Consider the following 19,650-nt stretch of genomic DNA (forward strand, 5'->3'; position numbering starts at 1 on the left):
TAGCACGCAACTAAAGGTTTCCACTACCTTGACAATAAATTAAACTAAAATGTGTGAGAATGCATCTCAAATAAATCATACAGATTCATGCAGTGTAAATTAATATTAGTTTTAATAGGCTCATATCTTTAAACTAACTGAATGTAAAGAAATCACCAGAAAGAAATACATTCGATTTATTTTCTCCCGTTATGTACTATGTTTACATACTCTGTTGTGCTGCAGCAAGTAAGAATTTCATTATTCTATCTAGTAATAAATTACTCTCGACTCTTGAGCCACAAGTTAACCAGCTCTGTATCAGCTTCCCAAATTAATCTAATTTATAACCTGATGACAGAAGCAGAATAATCATTTTTTAAATAATTAAGAAGAATAACTTACCACAAACAAAACTTTCTGCAGGCACAATAAAGATACTTTTTCCTTTTAGTGATTCTGGATGAGCACATGTGCCAACTACATTTGATTGGAAATCTCTTCCTAAGAGCCATTGTGGCAGCCATTTTAATTGGCAATCACACAAAAAACTATCACAGTTCATATATCTGTAGAAACAAATGTTTTAATTGTAAAAGCATTTTGAATAATGTAATCTGATATTACCATGATCCGAGTAAATACAAAGGCATTGGGTATATGGTTATGAATTTTATTTGCCTACAGTTTAATAACATTTCCAAATTTGCATGGTATAAAAATTGGAAGTTCGATGATGAGTTTAATAAAGTAATACAATAGGCAATGTATTCTGCAGCTGAATACAGTAATGCTTTGGCAGAAAAACTAAGATATAGACGGGCAGGTTAAAGGGTTTAAAATGAGGAATATGGGAGGGCACGTTGAGGAATGGCACTACCTCCTGGATCCCATGTACTTTCGATGTTTACACTGAACCTGCACAAAATTATATAGAGGCAACATACAAGAGGAAAGAGCTGAAGGTCGTGTAGAAAGTATAAAAAAGATTTACACAAATAATTTCAAGGGTGAAGGTTTTGTCTATAAGATTACACTGAAAAATTTGCGGTTGTTCTAGAAGAAAATAAGTTTGAACGGAGATTTTTTAGAATTATTAGTTTATACAAAGGTAAAGATGGAAGCTGTTGTCATTAGTGGATCGTTCAATGAACACGAAAATAGATTAAAAAATGTTAACATGCTACATAAAAGGAATGCATAGAAAAGTTTATTAAAAAAACCTCTATGTAGGGCCTAGAATTTATTGTTGGCCATGATTCTAAAACCAGAATAAATCCATCCTTCAAAAGATATCTGGATAGGCAGTATACAGGGAATAATTTTCAGGTCTATGGGGAAAGAAGGTATTGGGAGCAGTGGATGGCTCCTACACTCACTGGGCTGAATTTATTCCTCCTGTGCCACAATTTCTACGGTTCTGAAAGATGTTGCATGTATCTGAACAAAAGAGGGCAATGAACATAGCTTCTAAGAAGCAAATGTTGCAGATTTCCCTTGCGCTTTGTATTTAGGATTGGTTTGTGATTTTAAAATTGAATGTTCTTTATCACATCTTCATTCTGGATGTAGTATTTTAAGCAGAGCAAAATAAAATGAAATTTAGAAAAGCAGTGCAATTTGCACCCAGTCTAAAGTTCGAAGATTATGTTCAAAACAAAACCTCTACCCTCAGATAGTATAGCACTGATTATTTACTTACAATTCCTTTAGATTCTTCATTCTGGAAAACGCTTCTCCTTGAATAGATCGGATCATATTATTCCCCAGATTTCTGTAACGGATAATTTGTTTGTAGTTCATACACACACAAAATCTGGTAGAACAAATTTATTCATAGTATTGAACCTGTAAATTAACTTGAAATTGTACCAATATTTGATAAATTCATCTCCTTTCAGAAACTACCCCATAAAGTACATCATTTAGATTTATAAATATAAAAGGATGATAAAGAATGTAATTTCCCTCCTGGGATAAATAAAGTTCTATCGTATTGTATCGTAGTCAGAACTTAACAGAAAGGAGATTAAAAAATGGAATTAATTCACACTGGTTATTTTATATCAAGGCATGGGGAAAAAAAACATTTAAAATAGTAAAATCAGGAACATAATACCACACAATACTGTGTTCCCAAAGTTACAAGACAATTAGATCATTAAAAGTCTAAATATTTTTAATTTTCAGAACAAACAAGAAGCCTGGCAAGATTTCCAAGGATCTCTCGAGATCAGCAAGAAATATATTGAGTAATTATTTATTATTGGGGGAAAAAATAATGAAATTGAGGTAGCAACATTAAGATATTGAAGGGTGCGTCTGTGCGTGTGTTAAATTCAAAGTTATTCAGAGATTGGATTTTTCCTTTAATGCCTTAAGGGCAAAACAAAAATAGGGCCAAAGTTTAAGCAGCCTATAACGAGAAAGCAGCAGATGGCCTCTGAAAATGCAACTTCTTCTCAGTTTACAAAGAGCTATTAAATTGCGAGCCGCCTCCTAAAGCAGCCACTCTTGGCAAACTGCTAATTCAATATACTATTGGATACTCACAGGTGTTCAAGGGCCTCCAGCCCCACAAAAGCTTTTTTGGCCACAGATTTGATCTTGTTTCCAAACAGTGTCCTACAGTTTTCAAACATATAAATGGAAAAAGAAATTGAACAATTAGTCAAGCCAAATCAGGTAATGAAACAATATGAAGTTCGATAGGGGGGGCTATGCTGCTCTGTACAAAAAAAATAATGAATTGCAAATACAAAATCAAACTTAGTTTGATCACATTATATACAGTTTCAACTACTTAAAGAAATGAGCTTAGTAAAATAAAACTGTCCAATAAACAGCAACATAACGAGTATGATTGAATGCACCGACAGCTGCAAGCTCCAGCATTAGACTGGACAGAGAGCTTGTATAGTTCCAAACCCCTCGGCCACATTCACTGCCTTTTGCATTACTTCCTGTACTTGCATGCCTTTCTCAAGCACCCTAGAAACACTAAACTCACAATCTAACTACATCCTGTAAACCGGCAAAAACAAGTGAGACTTTGTCGTGGAACTATTTTAAGCTGTATAATTGTGTTGGAATGCTGGGATCACATGGATTCATACACCCCCCCCCCGTGAAACAGTCTCCCTTTTCTGGAAATCATTTCAAACTGCCCTGATTGGCACAGGTAATTTTTCCTCAGCCTGTAGATAGTTGGCTGCTTCAAGTATGAATGCAGTAAAAGTGCGAGAATTTTGACCCCCTGCGTCTCAACTCAGAAGTAAGTTTTTTTTAATCTTACATCCAGTGTATTCATACAAGAACCATATTCAATATTCTTGCATGTACATGCAAGTGTAATCAACACCGAAAGAACGGCAGAAGTATTTTCGTGAATGCAAGATAAACAGTAAAAAATATTACAAATATTACAATTAAATGGCATATAATGATTACAATTGCAAATATCAATCCCGAAAAAAAAAAAACACATATTGGGGATTCCAACGGCCAATGTTTTTCTCTGATTGATATAACATTTTGGCTCCATTCTTCCAGCAATATTGCTAATATTGTTGGCTGGTAGTTAATTTCATAAAACACTTTGCACTGGATGTTTAACAAACAAATTGCTTCATCATGGATGTAACTACTGCTAATTAGCCTACTACAAACCCTTACTGCCCCCCTCTGCCTCAAGGAAACCACCTTCATTGCAGTTCCCAAGGAAAGTGACTTCCCCACATCTGTATCACTCTTCAGGACAACCTAGACCCCTTGCAAGTTGTACAGTGGAAAAATAGTTCCACGGAGGATGCCATCGTCCTTGCAATACATTCAGCTCAGATCCATCTTGACAATAAAAACACCTACATCAGGATGCTATTCAGTGACTACAACAGCCTGCAACGCCATAATACTGAATAAACTTATTTGTAAACTCTTGGTCTTTGGACCTCCATCTACTACTTTGCTCTTGACCACCTGAACCTATAGAGAGGGGTGAACACCACCTAGTCCAACACATAAGCTTGTCACTTCCTTTCATCCATCCCTTGTTCAAGACATGCATCAGGAAGGCTGAAGCATTGTCAAGGATGCCTGCCACCCCGACTATTCCCTTCTTTCTCTTCTACTTTCTGGGAGAAAATACAAGGTGCTTGAAAACGTGAACGTCTTGACTTAAGAATAGTTCCCCACTGCTATCAAACTTCTGACCAATTCACTTCTTTCTCATCCCCTTCCCAGGGACACCACCACATTCTCTTACTCCAAACTCTGCCTTATTTGGTTCTTCCGTTGGAGTGGCTTCTTTTTTTTTTTTTTGCACGACTTCAGATTGCACTATAATCCTGGGCGCCATAAATCCGTAAATTAAAGCAACAAAATTAGGCCATTCAGTTCATCAAGTCTACACAGAAATCAACCATGGCTAATCTATCTTTGCCAATTTCAATTTGTTATTGTATTTAGCATTGTATCCATCGCTATTATGTACAGTGTGTATTCTACGAACTTCACAAGGAATTTTATTGCACCTTTATGTATATGACAATATAATAACTTGACTCGATTAGGACTCAGATTTAAATATGAAGTTTTAATTTTGAGCCATGGCTGCATGCTTTTGTCATGTCAGATGCAAGTTATGACGAGACATTGTAGAGTTGGTGGCTTGAAAGTAGGTGTGAGGTATGAGGTGGGGAGCATCGAAAGCACAGTGGTTGGAACTGAAAATGTTGCAAGATGACGGAGGCTGAATTATTGAAAACTGTAGGGATTTGTTCACTGGGTTGTACAGGGCACAACCTCCACAGAACTCATTCCACTCACTAGAAAAAGTGACACAATCAGTTTTTTGTGTTGGAGGCAAACATATGTTTTTTTTGTTGGTAAAAATATGGAGAAATACATTGGATGTAGTGCACTTTGAATCACAGCTTTACTTGGATGGTCATAACGATTTCAACGTGAGGGAATCATACTGGGATTTAACTGCAGGTAGTGTTTTGTAATCTATGTTTTCCAGATCCTATCTAAATTGGATCTCTTCTCATTTCAGACACCTAATTTCTGGACTATTCTTACCACCTTCCACAACATAAATCCTTTGACTCTGGTATAACTAAATTAGACTCTCAACACCTTTGCTCTTCAAAATTGCCTTTTTAATTGTTTTTCTTCCAGTCAAGAGTGTCATTGATAAAAATGTTGGATTGTAAAATTTAAGTCCCGTAATCTAATAAGTGTATTGGCATAGAAAGTGTGTAAATAACTGAAATGATTAGATAAAATGAACAGAATTAATAATGGTTGCAGCTCATCACATCCGTGCATAAAGATGACCCTAATTTCCTATTCAGAGCACATGCACACAAACAATGGCTGTATGGAAATAACCTTTTTAAGCATGCAGTTTGGCTGACTTCAAAAGATGAGATACTCACAGCTTGCTTAGACTATCCAAGCCAGAAAAGGCCCCATTTGTATCTTCTATTATCCCTGAGATTTCATTATTGTCCACTTCCCTATAGGGAAAAAAATAAATGCAATCAATTTTCCAGTCTTGCTCATTTGCATTATGAAAGGTAAAGAGGGAGAGGAAAGGTGGCGCTTTAGTTCACTGCATTATAAAATGATGGATCACTTCTTGTGTCTAAAGTTATTCTGCATCAAAAGCTAATCTTCTCCAACCAATTCTCTTAAAGAAAACTGCTAATCATTTTTGTTCTGATACCAGACAACACTATTCCTTGAATCATGTTTTTTCTATAAATTGATGGTTATCATCTTGGGATTTAAATACCACTGTTAAATCCACTACCCAAATATGTGATACATCCAGCTTTTTGAATTTCAACACAGAACTATTTTCGACATCAAACTGTCTGTTATTACAACAACTGCTTTAATTAATTCATTTCATTTCCCACACAGAACTATGCCAAAACATAGTTGGGGAAAATGTCAAATTGTTTGTTGGGAGAATAAATAGCAGTGAACACCATCTGTTGTAAAACCATCAATAAAATGAGAATAGTGTTACTTTTCAGTTATTATCTTAGACTTTTTTTTAAAGAATTAATTTATTCCTGTAGTATATCACAAATGTAAGTCGCTACCAACAGCCCAGTTCGCAAAAGAAAGTTGCTACCGCTGGAACTATGTGCTAGTTCCTCTGCTCCCCTAAGGAGACTTTGTTACCTCTCCTATCATTATTGCGTGCACTAATCCCTGATAATAAAGAATCCTGCTACTCCCCAAAATATTTCACTTTGGAAATACAGGATAGAAAATAGGAACAGTACTAGACCACTCAATTCTTTGAGACTGTTCCACCATTCAATGAAATGATGATCGATCCTACCTCGATTACTTTGTTCACTTTTTTCCCCACTTCACTTGAACATCTTGTGTCCTGGGGCAATATATTCAGCAACTTGACTTCCACAGCTTTCTGTGATGCAGAATTCTACAACTTCACCCGTCTTCTCAACCTTACATCCTAAAACTATAACCCCCAGCTCTCGTCATTCCCCATATCCCCCTAGAGAAATATCCTTCCTGTATCCAGCCTGTTTAATTCTGAACTTTGTATGTTTCAATTTGATTTTTTTCTCATTTTTTTGACTCACATTGAATACAAGTTTAATAGATCTAATCTCCTCATCCATCAGTCCCGCAATCTCAGCAATCAATCTGGTGAGCATCAGCTGCACACCCCGAGTGGCAAGTTTATAATTTCTCAATTAAGAAACGAAAGCTGCACACAAAACTCCAGGTGTGGTCTCACCAGGACCCTGTGTAATTATAAGGCATCTTTACTCCCTGTACTCAAAACCTCTTGATTTTCAAAATGCTTGCTGAGCCGGCATATTTATTTTTTAATGACAGGTGTAGAAGGACAGCCAGATCCCATTACACATCAACGTTTCTCCATTTAATAAACGTTGCTTCCCCGTTTCCAATGTTGAACCATTTATGCGTTATATTGTATCTGCCATGTATTTACCCGTTCTCTCAAGAGTTTAACTAGCTTTCTCTCAACTCCACCCATGTTTAAAAATCATATTTGGATCCTGCATCAAACAGGTTTTATTATTTTAAATATATAGTTTTAAATTGTCTTTAACACTGAATACTAAACAATGCCAATACTGCACACACTGCATGCTTTTCCAATTGAAAAGAACGGAGGGTGAATTGAAAGAAAAAAGGGCTCTCTCAAACCAGCAAAACCTTTGATTTCAGCTCTTTTTATATTTACTTCCTTTTTCTTCCAGGCTTCACTGGCAATTTCCTATTCTTTCTGGCTGGCTGGGCCTGAATGCCTGCTGGCTTGTTAATCATTGCTGTGTGAAGGCCCCAAGGCTTGACCTCTATTTGAATAGCTATGCATTTCAGCAGTTTCACACTCTCTGAAAGCTCGTCAATCCTCAGCAACAATGGAACCATAATTAAAGCATGCTCATTTCTCTTTCACCAGGTGCAAGCCCCTATGAGCCTCTTGCTTTATTTAATTAGAATTCTTCGCATAGAGTAGAAAGCTTCAGCATTCTGCCAATTGGTCATTCAAAATACCAACAAAAACCGCACTGAAAACTAGACGGTTTCAGAAAAGATCAAGTAAACGTCTGTCTTACATCTTCAAGCTAGCAGCTCAACATAAAGGGGTCTTTGGCACAGAAAAGGTGGTGGCTGCACAGATCCTTTATAAGTGCCTTTCTTCCAACAAAATCATGACTGAAGATTTGGCAACAGCCCAAAAACTAAAACAGGATTTCAAAATCTATTTGTTAATAGCTACCAACAACTAAACCACTTTTGTCTTACATAATAAGAAGTCTAGAGAATGCCAGACTATGCAATTTTATTGTCTGTTAATGTTTCCAAATCATGGTAGATCTCTGAGACTAAACACAAGTATATGGTAGTACAGTTAGTTTAAGACACTCAGTACTTTCACACTTTTACATGTGTTCCCATGCATTTCCGGACCTCTATGTAAATTACGTTTTGTATTTCAGGATTGAAATTAGCACATTGGAAATAACATTTACACAATAAAGTAACTTGAACCCTGTTTCTAAAGGAAACATCTTTTATTGCAGCTATTTGTTCTCAATTTGTTAAGATGCTCTTGAAGTAGTACAATGAGACACTGCTATACCATCCCCTGCCAAATTCCCATGGATGGCTTCCTATTAAAGCACCATTCAGGATCTAGTGTGAGAAACAACAGGACCTGGGAGGTTGCATGAACATTTGAATTCTCGCATTTGAATCTCCAAAATAAATTCAGAATTATGGTTCACTTATTATCTTCCTTTTTTGTTCACTCTCCCAAAAACATAAATACATGACTTCAGAACATCCCATAGCGCTTGACAGCCAATAATGTCCTTATTGAGATGCTGTCACCATAAGAAAATGGAAACTTATTTTCCACATATCACATATAGCCTTATAGCAATAAAATCACCAGAATCTGATCCGATTTCAGGTTAGGCCAGTGTGTGAAGTTGGGATGTTGGTGTTAGCAGCAACATCCTTGGATTGCTCAGCAGGTATTTAAGCACACTGGCCTCCAACAGCACTATTTGTCATGTACTCGTCCAAGTTAAGTACATAAATCCAGCACAGTCTACCAGCAGCCTTCCTGCATGTATCTGAGGCAAGGACTATGGCAAACACTTGCACTGGGGAGTTGCCACCAATATCGCCTCCACAAAATTCTCCTCTGGCGGAACAAGAGAAACTATCAACATCTACTGACAGGCCTACATTTCCGGCATTGGGTTGTAATTGCACTGAGCAGGCCACTCATTCACCTTCAAGGGGGAAAAAAGGTCCAAGCTTTTTTTTTGGGGGGGGGGGGGGGGAGTACAATATCCTCACAGAAATGTGGGAATCCCTGCTCATGGGTGGTCAATCTGAAATGGCATTCACATAAATCTTCGACAGTTCAGAACATACAGAACTGGAGCTATTGTCAATCATGAGGATCTATTAGTGATAATGAATGGCCAAAACATCAAAACTCTGCTCTTTGGAGAATATTGTTATTTTATATCTAAAGTGCCAGGCAGGACCCTGATTTAAAATCTCATCCAGCAACACAGCAGCACTCTATATTTTTTTAAATTTCAAAATAGACCTTATTCGAGAAATTAAATATATTCAATACATGATCCGTGCAGAAAACCATCTGACATTCTCAGAGGCTATACATACATACAATATACTTTACCCAACACAATTGTACCTCCCACCCATGCTCTGCTGGGAGGTCAACAAAGCTTGGGCAGACCAAAGAGCGCCTTTCACCGAGTGGATGGCCTTCCAGCAGCACTCTATGTCGATCTGAATGCGTCCCTGGGAACAGTCCGTTAATTACAGACTCCTCTGTGACAGCTGTTCGGAATAAATCGTGACAGGGACCCTTGCAAACCTCTCCACTCTCTTAGCAAATCCATGCTCTGCGAAGAGGTGAGTAACCGTCCCCTCTCCATGGCAGCCATCCCGAGGGCAGTGTGCACTGGTAGAGAGGTTCGATGGTACAGGAAGGATCTGACTGGGAGTTCTCTCCCCACACCACCAGCCACGCCAGGTCTTGGTGCTTGTTGGTGAGTTCTGGCGTTGAGGCATTTCACCAGACAAGCTGGGCAGTCTGCTCTGGGAACTACGCTACAGGATCCATGGAGTCATTTCCCTGCAGTGCCTGCAGGATGTTCCGTGCTGACCACTACCTGATGGACTTGTGGTCAAAGGTGAACGACAGATGGTGCGGCAATGTCCAGCTGACTGGCACATTGCATGGCGAGGACTGAACTGTGTGACATGAATTGGCTGGAGTGGATAGCCAAGGTGCAGGAGTAGGCCATTCGGCCGTTCGAGCCTGCACCGCCATTCAATATGATCATGGCTGATCATCCAACTCAGTATCCTGTACCTGCCTTCTCTCTATACCCCCTGATCCCTTTAGCCACATCTAACTCCCTTTCAAATATAGCCAATGAACTGGCCTCAACTAACTTCTGTGGCAGAGAATTCCAGAGATTCACCACTCTCTGTGTGAAAAATGTTCTCCTCATCTCGGTCCTAAAAGATTTCCCCCTTATCCTTAAACTGTGACCCCTTGTTCTGGACTTCCCCAACATCAGGAACAATCTTCCTGCATCGAGCCTGTCCAACCCCTTAAGAATTTTGTAAGTTTCTATAAGATCCCCCCTCAATCTTCTAAATTCTAGCGAGTACAAGCCGAGTCTATCCCGTCTTTCTTCATATGAAAGTCCTGACATCCCAGGAATCAGTCTGGTGAACCTTTTCTGTACTCCCTCTATGGCAAGAATGTCTTTCCTCAGATTAGGAGACCAAAACTGTACGCAATACTCCAGGTGTGGTCTCACCAAGACCCTGTACAACTGCAGAAACTGGACCTGTGGAAGCAGCGCTCCCTCTCTATAATGGGGGAAAATTTGGTCATCAGGTGTGAGGTGCTCTCGGGGCTGCTGTACTTAGCGCAAGTGTGGTCTGTCCCTCCCTGCTACGCCACGGGATCACCTGGGCCGTCTTCCTCTTCATCTGGGGGTCGAAGATGGATGGGCCACAATGCACAAGTCGGCAGACAATGGTGGTAAAAGCGTGCCCAACGTCGTTCTCGCCCTGATGGCCACCTTCGTGTGAGGCTGCATCAGGCGGAGCATCGAGCCAAGGCACGTGGGCACCAAGTGTCACTACCTGCTGAGGTTCAACCTGTCCCCAGCAGCACTCTATACTACACAAGAACCTCAGCCAGAACTGTGTGCTCAAATCTCTAAACGAATTTGCAACTAGCTGATATTGAACTGAGAGTTTAATTACCTAGCCAAAACTGACACCTCATTTAGTTATCCAAAAGGACAATGCAAAGGATGACACCTCCATGCTTGTAGAGGTGTAGCAAAGCAGGACCATATTAAATCAGGAGTCACAAGAGACTACAGATGCTGTATCTGGAGCAATATACAAACAGCTGTTTGAACTCAGTGCGTCAGAGGCATCTGTGGAGGTTGAGGGATGGTTGAAATTACATTCCGATTCAACGTCGACCATGCCTCATCTTCACAGATGCAGCTTGACCTGCCAAGTTCCTGCAGCTGTTTGTTTTGTTCACATTAACTCAGTCTCTGCAAGAACTAAAAGTCAGTTAACTAATTATTCTGCACAGTGATGTGGCAGGAATCGAGCAGTTGCATCACATCTCCAGTGATCTGGGGTCAAGCCTGACCTCTGGTGTTGTGTGCAGTTTGCACGCTCTCCCTGCAATTGAGTGGACTTCCCCGGGACCAGTGGTTGGTAACCTTGTTCTGCATAGGGGCCAGGACCCATGTCTGTGAGCGGATGGCGGGCCACATCTGTCACCATAGTGTGACACTTGGTCTTGTTTTTCGCATTAGTTTTAATGTGTTTTTCAATTAGTTTTCTGCAGTTCCAGGTCGCCTCGCCTGCCCCGGGACTGACTGTAGCGCCCAGGTCACCTGCGTGCCCCGGGATGAGCTGCAGTTCCCAGATCAGCTCGTGTCCCTGGGACTGGCTGCAGTTCCCAGGTCGCGAAAACGAATTGGGGGGAAAAAAAAAATACGCCTGCGGGCCAGATGATTTTGGGTTATGGGCCGGATCAATGACTATTCTGTGGGGATCAGGGACTGTTCTGTGAACTGGCATAGAACTGATGGGCAGTTCTGATCAATCAGAAGGAAAAATGAAAAGAAAACATTTGTGACACCAAATTGAACTTACTGATTGTTAATTTGACATTTGCTTTTAGACTACTCATTAGATTTTTTTTTAAACTGGCATCTGCACTGTGACTTACGCAATCTCAGGATGCCTTGTGGTGCATTAGAGATAAAGTATTTTTTTGTGGTCAGTGGGCTGGGTCATCTCCTAATAGCTTGTGGCCACGATGTTCACCACTTGTTAACCATGTGAGTCTGACAAACTTTGCCAGGCCATTGCATATTCTACGGCAAGCGGGGTGGGACATCACACAAGGACTGGAAATCACTTTCCATGTTTCACAGGTAAATCACATGGAAACTTTATGCATTGTCGCTTTGGTGTGGAATGGCATCATAGCCACCTCCACTCCATATAAATGATGCAGTTGATTTCCTGGTCAGTTATCTGGAATGATGCAAGAGACTGAGAATAGTGAGACATTGTTTTAAATTCCCGCCGAAATGAGAGGGAAATTTCAGCCTTCAGTTAATTATTTAATCCAAACACTTCTGCTTTGTTGGCTGGTATTTTGAGCGCTAAAAGTTATATGAGAAATGTTGCCAAATTGACCCCCCAAGTATTCTCAGAGACAGAGACCCCAAGAAAGACTAGGTCTCGGTCAATTCAAGAGCTCTAAACAGTCACCTGTCAAATTGCACCACACAAAATCTCAGCAGAGCTGGATCAGTGAATGGCCTAGCCCAGTGAATGGCCAGCAGCCAGGCTTGTTACACCAAGGAGAGCAATGGAAGCTTCTCTCTCAGTAACAGGACTGTGACAGGACTCAATGAATAGGCTGTCAGCAAACGCCCAGCTCAGCAGCTAGCAGGCTAATCCAGCCACCTTTCACTATAATATGGCTATTACCATTGGTTAGTCAATTCACTCCATTGTTATTGTGTATGGAAACGTGGCAGACAATTATTTACATAGCAAATCCCACAACCAGTAAAGGGGTTCATTTGTTTTTGTGGCCACAGTTGAGGGCAGAAATTTATTTCAGTCAGACAAACCCGCCTTTCAAAAGTCAGGCTAAAGAATCATTACACCAAACTAGACAGCTAGATTAATGCTCAGTTGAATGTTTGATCTAAGATTGTTTGACAGTTCTACGTAGAACTGCCAGCATTTCTCAGTTTAAGTGCAGCCAAGTTCAGGCCTCCCATAAGAATGCACTGGCCGAATTCCACTTGTAATTTCCAGGCTGATCTCTGCAGCTGAATTCCCCCAGAGCTCATTCCCTGGTAGTTACACAGAGAATCTGCTCTCAGATGCTGCGCCAAGAAAGGACATTTTATAGCTGCAAGAAGAGGCAAGCGTAAGACGTTACCATTTGGTTTAAAAGTTATGTGCTAATCGTACTACCTTTAATTATCTTAAACTGTTGTTAATTTTATTTTTACTTTAATGGTTTACTTTAGAGCTTCTGAATGTTAGAAACATTGACATCTCTGACAGATAGAGCTGAGTTTATAACTTTGCATTTGTCGAGGTTTTATTTTTGTTTAGGAAATTTTAATGAATAAACCCTGTTCCGGCACATTCACATGGCCCAATTCGGCTGCGCCCATGTCGTGATACCGCTCAGGGCCCAAATGCTCAAGCTGCATTTAGCTAGCATGATTACAGTATCCAGACATAGGTAGGTAAGCAGTATTGGCACATTTCAGCACTGATTTTAGGCAGTGTTATTTACCAAGACTCAATTCCTATATTTACAAATGCACTCAACTCCAGAACACAGCACTGGTACATATAATAGTTGTCAAAGTATGCTGCAAACTATACCATGGATAATACACAGTGAAATCAATTTTGTTTATATCTCACAGTACAACTGATTTTAGTACTCACAATACTTGTAGATTTCTTAATCCTTTAAAAGCTCCATCTGCAATATGATTTATTGAGTTGTGGCTTAGGCGCAGAATCTGCAGTCCACTCAGTCCCGCTAAGTTTCCTTCATCCAATCTCATTAGATTGTTGTGTGAAAGATTCCTGAGAAAAAATGAAAAGAGACTTGGAAACTGGGGGGGGGAAAAAAAAAAAAATCACTGAGCCCATTGCTGGAGAAACTCAGCGGGTGAGGCAGCATCTAAAGAGCTAAGGAATAGGTCTTATTGCAGTTATCATTTACGCATTCCCAGTTGAGGACCATCACAGCTTTCACTATCAGGAGCTCCTCAGATTGCAGAGGCTGAAGATAATTTGGCATTCTAAAGGGACTGTCCCACTGCGGCGACCTAATTCGCGAGTTCAGACGAGTTTGCCCTCAACTCATACTCGCAGCCTGGTCGACACGAGGTCCTAGGAGGTCTTTGTAACTCTCCTTTATGTACTCAAGGCCTCAGCTAGGTTGTGGCGTATTTTTCAACATGCTGAAAAATGCCCGCGAGTAAAAAATGTCCGACATGGAAAAAAAAATTTGATATTATTTTACTCGTGGGTTTAGTCTTTATTAAATGTATAAACTTTATTAAACACCCCCCCTCTCTACCCCCTCCCAAAGGACTTACCGAACTGTGCCAGCCGTCTTTTACCTTCCTGTTCATCGCGGGTGTGAATTTCAGAGCGCTCCCCCGCTTTCCCTGGCCCCCGCCTTTGCGTTGTGTGGTGTGTGTGGGGGTGTTTGTGGGGGTGGTGTGTGTGTGGGGGTGGTGTGTGTGTGTGGGGGTGGTGTGTGCGGGTGTGTGCGTGGGGGTGGTGTGGTGTGTGTGGGGGTGGGGTGGTGTGTGTGGGGGTGGGTGGTGTGTGTGGGGGGTGGTGTGGTGTGTGTGGGGTTGGGGTGGTGTTGGCGGGTGGGGTGGTGTGTGTGGGGGTGGGTGTGTGGGTGGGGTGGTGGGTGTGTGGGGTGGTGAGTGTGTGTGGTGGGGTGGTGTGTGTGGGGGTGGGGTTGTGTGTGTGCGTGTGTGGCGTGCGTGCGTGTGTGTGTGTGTGTGTGGCGTGCGTGCGTGCGTGTGGATCCGGCTCGCGGTTTCATCGCTGACGGTCGATCCAGTTCGAGGTTTTTCAGGCGTCCCCTCGAGCTTGAAGGTCGAAGACAGTCGCTCAAACGTCACGTCAGTGGGACGGGCCCTTTACATCAGTCTTACCAAGATCAACCAAACAATGTCAGACGCCCAGGTTCGATCATGGCTGTAGGCCAGCATTTAATTCTCAGCACGAAATTTTCAAAGGCAGAGTTGCTACCTTACAGCGGCAGAGACCCAGGTTCGATCGTGACTAGGGATTAGGAACCATGCTTGTCTGTACAGATATCTCACTGTGACCTGCGTTGGTTTTCTCTGGGATTGCCGGTTTCCTCCCACACTCCAAGGACGTACAGGTTTGTAGGTTAATTGGCTTGGTATAATTGTAAATTGTAAGTGTGTGTAGGATAGTGTTAATGTGCGGAAATTGCTGGTCGGCGTGGACTCGCTGGGCCGAAGGGCCTGTTTTCACACTGTATCTCTAAACTAAATAGTAAACTGACCAATAAGATCTGCCACAAAAGTTTATGACACATTATGTTCAGTTACAGGTGTTATCTGTTTGCACGTTCTCCCTGTGACCACATGGGTTTTCTCTAGGTGCTCCGGTTTCCTCTTACATTGCAAAAACATGCAGGTTTGTAGGTTAATTAGCTTCTGTAAATGCCTCTAGTGTGTAAGTATGCAAAAGTGGGATAACATAGAACTAGTGTGAACAGGTGATCAATGGTTGGCATAGACTCGGTGGGCCAAAGGCCCTGTTTTGGAACTGCTTCTCTAAACTAAACTAAAACAGACCTTGGATGTTCTCAGGACCACCCACTATAATGAACTAGACTAAATCAATTACATTTTGTAATGTGGACCAATATGACAAAACAGGCATGTTAAAAACAAGTGCCTCATACAACTTACAGTTCTACTAGCTTCTGGCAGAATCCCCAAGCATCAGGGTTTATTCGAGAGATGCTGTTGTAGCTCAAGAAAAGCTGCTGCAGGGAAGACAGTCCATAAAGCCAGCCACTTGTCACTTCATTCAAGATGTTGTTATCCAAATGCCTAGAAACGATTCAAGATGTGTTAAATTATCTTCTACCAGGTATGGTAGCACAAACAACATTTTTAAAACGTAAAATGTGTTAGTTTGTTTTGAAGGAAATTCTAAAAGGTCAATCGTATTTCAACATTTGAGACTGGTGACTAAAAAACCGAATACAGTGCATATTTGAAAAATTAAAATGAGCAACACGAGATGATATGGCCTAAAGCCTAGTGCCCATCTTCAACATAACCGCGGTTCAATTACAATCTACAAACAGCTCCCATTTTGCCCTGCATCAACTCAGAAAGGTCCAAGAACTGGGGCTTTTATTACCACTATGACATTGAAGCATTTGATATTAACGGTAAATTAAACTTGAGGTATTCACAGTATCCGTCAGATGCTCTCTGACATAAATATAAGGACAGTATATGAACATTTATCTATCCTCAAGAATGACAATCTACTTCTTAGACTGATCACCACACTTTGATAACAATAACACATTTATTCATATGCAGGTGCACACGAGGATGAGGAAAAGGGATGAATGGAGAGATAATGTACACTCTCATAATATAACTGTATTCCTAAATAGCCTTAAGCTTTTGAATTATTTTTGAGGTTTGGGTTACTGGCACAGCCAGTATTTATTGCCCATCCCCAATTGTCCTTGAGGTGGTAGTGGCGAGCTGCCTTCTTGAACCGCTCCAGTCAATGTTATCTATCTAATCAACTGTGACATTATTCCTTAAAAGTGACTTACAGAACTTGCATCTTGGCAAGACCCCAAAAGGCTCCATCCATGAGCTTGCTGATGTTATTCCGCTGCAGCTTAAGGACTTCCAAGCTGTCTAGTCCATGAAATGTTAGCCCATCGATGAGATGTATCTTGTTCCGGTTCAGTTCACTGGAACATGATACACAAAATCTCAGTTTAAACCTGCTTCCACTGGCCGCTGCTCTACTTTGAAGAGACTGGCAGCTCCCAAAGTAACTGATCAATTTTCAAAAGAGGCATTATCTTCTTCAGTGTCTCTTCAGAGTTTAATTATCAAGGCTGCACAGACTTAAAAGAACAAATAATCTTTGTCCTTCACCTGTGTCATTGATCAAAATGCTCAAAGTCTTGAAATTTGATTCCCTGGATGGCATTTTCAAACAAGTAAACTGACCAATAAGATCTGACACAAATGTTTATGCCACACTACAATGTTCAGTTTCCATGAAAATGTCCAACAGAATATTTATCTTTATTTTGCCCAAAATTCCAAAAAGGTCCCCTTCAGTTCTAATTTTCATCTGTCATGACAAAACATCCATGCACCATACTGTGATCATTACTAAAATTAGTGTATTAATTCCAGAAAAATAGATTAACATTTTAACGTTTGTGTTTTACAAATTGATGAGCAAAAACAGGAGAGAAAAAATAGTAAAACTCAAAATTCATATTCACTTGAAATCTCATTTGTATTCCCATCAATGATAGTAAGACAACACAGCTATGACAATTCATTTAGAAAACGTACCTACACCATTTGCATTTGGAATAAGGACCGAAAACCTACACTGCATTATTTCATTATCTTTTCGTGGGAAAATAAACTGCTTAAATAACACCCATATGCTATTAGATTAGTCAAAATACTTTAATCCAACCGCCTATGAAACTATTTGGGTGCAGATATGTTAAAACTGTAAATGGTATCAAGTTGACAAGCACAACTCCCCAATAAAATGTATTTGTGAGTTATCCAGTGACTCAATAGATTCATACACTTGTAAAAGCTGTATGTCGAAGCATGTGACTCACGATCTATGTAGCTTATTAACATTATATTTAAACGGTTTCTGCATTTGATACCACACTAATACTTAAAATTAAATAATTAATGTTATGAAAGAATAAAATTCAGTAACCATCAAAATAGTTGATCACAAAGGGTGGAACTCAGTTTTGACGTTTCTGCATCATGCCAGTAAAATCTTGCCAAATAGTGTTTTAGTAAAATTTTATGCTGATTAGTTATTTTGCTGCACGCATCAAAGAAAGCAAATTGACATAATAAAATGATTCCATTTATAAGGAATATTAAATAATCCAACTGGAATGACCTTCCTACAGCACAACAAATAGACAAACACTGGGCAAATATTTAAACTAAAAAATTCAATTATTCTGTTTTTCACTAACATTCATTGCGTCAAATGTAGGCAAAAATGCTGGAGAAACTCAGCGGGTGAGGCAGCATCTATGGAGCGAAGGAATAGGTGACGTTTCGGGTCGAGACCCTTCTTCAGACTGAAGTTCATTGTGTAAATGTGTCACTGCTTTGCTGCTAGCCACAAATTCTGGGATATGTAAGCAAGTTCTGGGATATGTTCCGTACTGTATCTTTGGCAAACTATACTGGCATATTATGCACTGGAAGAGTGAAGAATTACACCCTTAATTAGGCAACCTGTGCAACAATCCCAGGCAAATTACTAATTAAAAAAGTTCTTGAAAAAGTACTCACAGTTGAACCAAATGTGGTAGCTTGAAGACCTTGACAGGCAGGTGCGAAATTCGATTTTTGCTTAGCCGAAGAACTTGTAAGGTGCTCGACAAATTATCAAATGTGCCAGGTTCCACAATATTTATTCGATTATTACCCAGATATCTACAAGAATGTAGATTTGCAGATTACAATCAGCCCCACCAGAAACAGAGAGATTATACAGATATAAACCATAGTAGAGAACATTTATTTTAGTGTCATATTTTATGCTGTTTTATTCTACAACAAAATCAATTAGAATCACATCTGTGAACAAAAAAAATAAAATTGTATTTAACAAAGGATGTTTCTTTTTTTTAAACAAAGAGCTAGTGAATCATTGTTATTATGAAATAAATGTCAGATTGCCAAATGTTATCTTCAGACAATTTTGTTTCTAACAAACAATCTAACAAACCAAAAAGGTTTAAAGCACAGAGGGTGCATCATAGACTTGCTGACTATACAGAGAAGAAACTGCTCTCCTCTCTTCTAAAGTTCCTGTTTCTCCCACTGCTTCACATATTTATCTTTCCAGCAAATCTTAATTATATTAAAAACCAATACATTTTAAACTGCAGGTTGAATGCCCACTCTAGCACCAAATACATTTGGATTCATACTACAGTATAATTCTGAGTACTGTAGTGTTGGGAATAGCTCCTTCTAGGTGAGACATTGAGGAGTGGCCTGGATGTCTTCTCAATTGGATGTAATAATTTGCACGGTACTTGTTGAAAGTGAGAATTATCTTTAGTGCCCTACTTAATATTTATATTTTAACATTTCCTCAAGGGATTATCCAATTATTATATTGCTTACCACATTTATAAAACATCAGAAAAGTCATTCAAGTGGCTAGGTTTACAAATCTACAGGCCGTCAAATTACAGAAACAGTCCAATCACCCTTCTCTTGACCGCACATAGGTGCGATGCCCTTTCTGTGCTATAAATCTCAGGTCTACAAAATAAATACATTTCACACCAACTCAAATCTGTGGTTTTAACTGAGACAGAACAGAGTGCCAACCTACTTTCAAAAGCAGACTGGTCATTGAAATGTAAACAAGGAATTAAACTGCACCATTGATTTTGTTTCTTAACAGATGAAACAGAAACTGCTCTCTTAACCCTTGAGTTTGTTTTAAACATAGAATACAATACTTACAAGTCTTTAAGTTTGAGATGCTGTGGAAAACAATTATTTCGGATTTCAGTTATTTCATTGTAGGATAGGTCCAATGTTTCTAGGGACTCATAAAGCTTCAAATGATTTGCCTCAATGGTGCGGATTTTGTTGTGATGTCTGTGAAAGGAAAAAAAAAAGTGAAAAAAATCACTCAAGATACTGGTGATTA

The 19,650-nt window shown here is 39.9% G+C and overlaps 1 protein-coding gene across 1 annotated transcript in view; it reads right to left on the reverse strand.

Moving 5' to 3' along the window:
• The window catches only part of lrig1 (leucine rich repeats and immunoglobulin like domains 1), a 59,797-nt gene that overhangs the window by 9,884 nt on the left and 30,263 nt on the right, over window positions 1-19,650 (reverse strand). Inside the window, exons 4-12 of the mRNA XM_033036666.1 lie at window positions 19,461-19,598; window positions 18,270-18,413; window positions 16,514-16,657; window positions 15,621-15,764; window positions 13,591-13,734; window positions 5,421-5,501; window positions 2,533-2,604; window positions 1,682-1,753; window positions 385-548 (exon numbers count right to left, since the gene is read on the reverse strand). Of these exons, the coding sequence (XP_032892557.1) occupies window positions 385-548; window positions 1,682-1,753; window positions 2,533-2,604; window positions 5,421-5,501; window positions 13,591-13,734; window positions 15,621-15,764; window positions 16,514-16,657; window positions 18,270-18,413; window positions 19,461-19,598 (1,103 nt within the window). The remainder of the gene's footprint in view (window positions 1-384; window positions 549-1,681; window positions 1,754-2,532; window positions 2,605-5,420; window positions 5,502-13,590; window positions 13,735-15,620; window positions 15,765-16,513; window positions 16,658-18,269; window positions 18,414-19,460; window positions 19,599-19,650) is intronic.

The sequence above is a fragment of the Amblyraja radiata genome, chromosome 18 (assembly GCF_010909765.2).
Source record: "Amblyraja radiata isolate CabotCenter1 chromosome 18, sAmbRad1.1.pri, whole genome shotgun sequence".
NCBI classification, from domain to species: Eukaryota; Metazoa; Chordata; class Chondrichthyes; order Rajiformes; family Rajidae; genus Amblyraja; species Amblyraja radiata.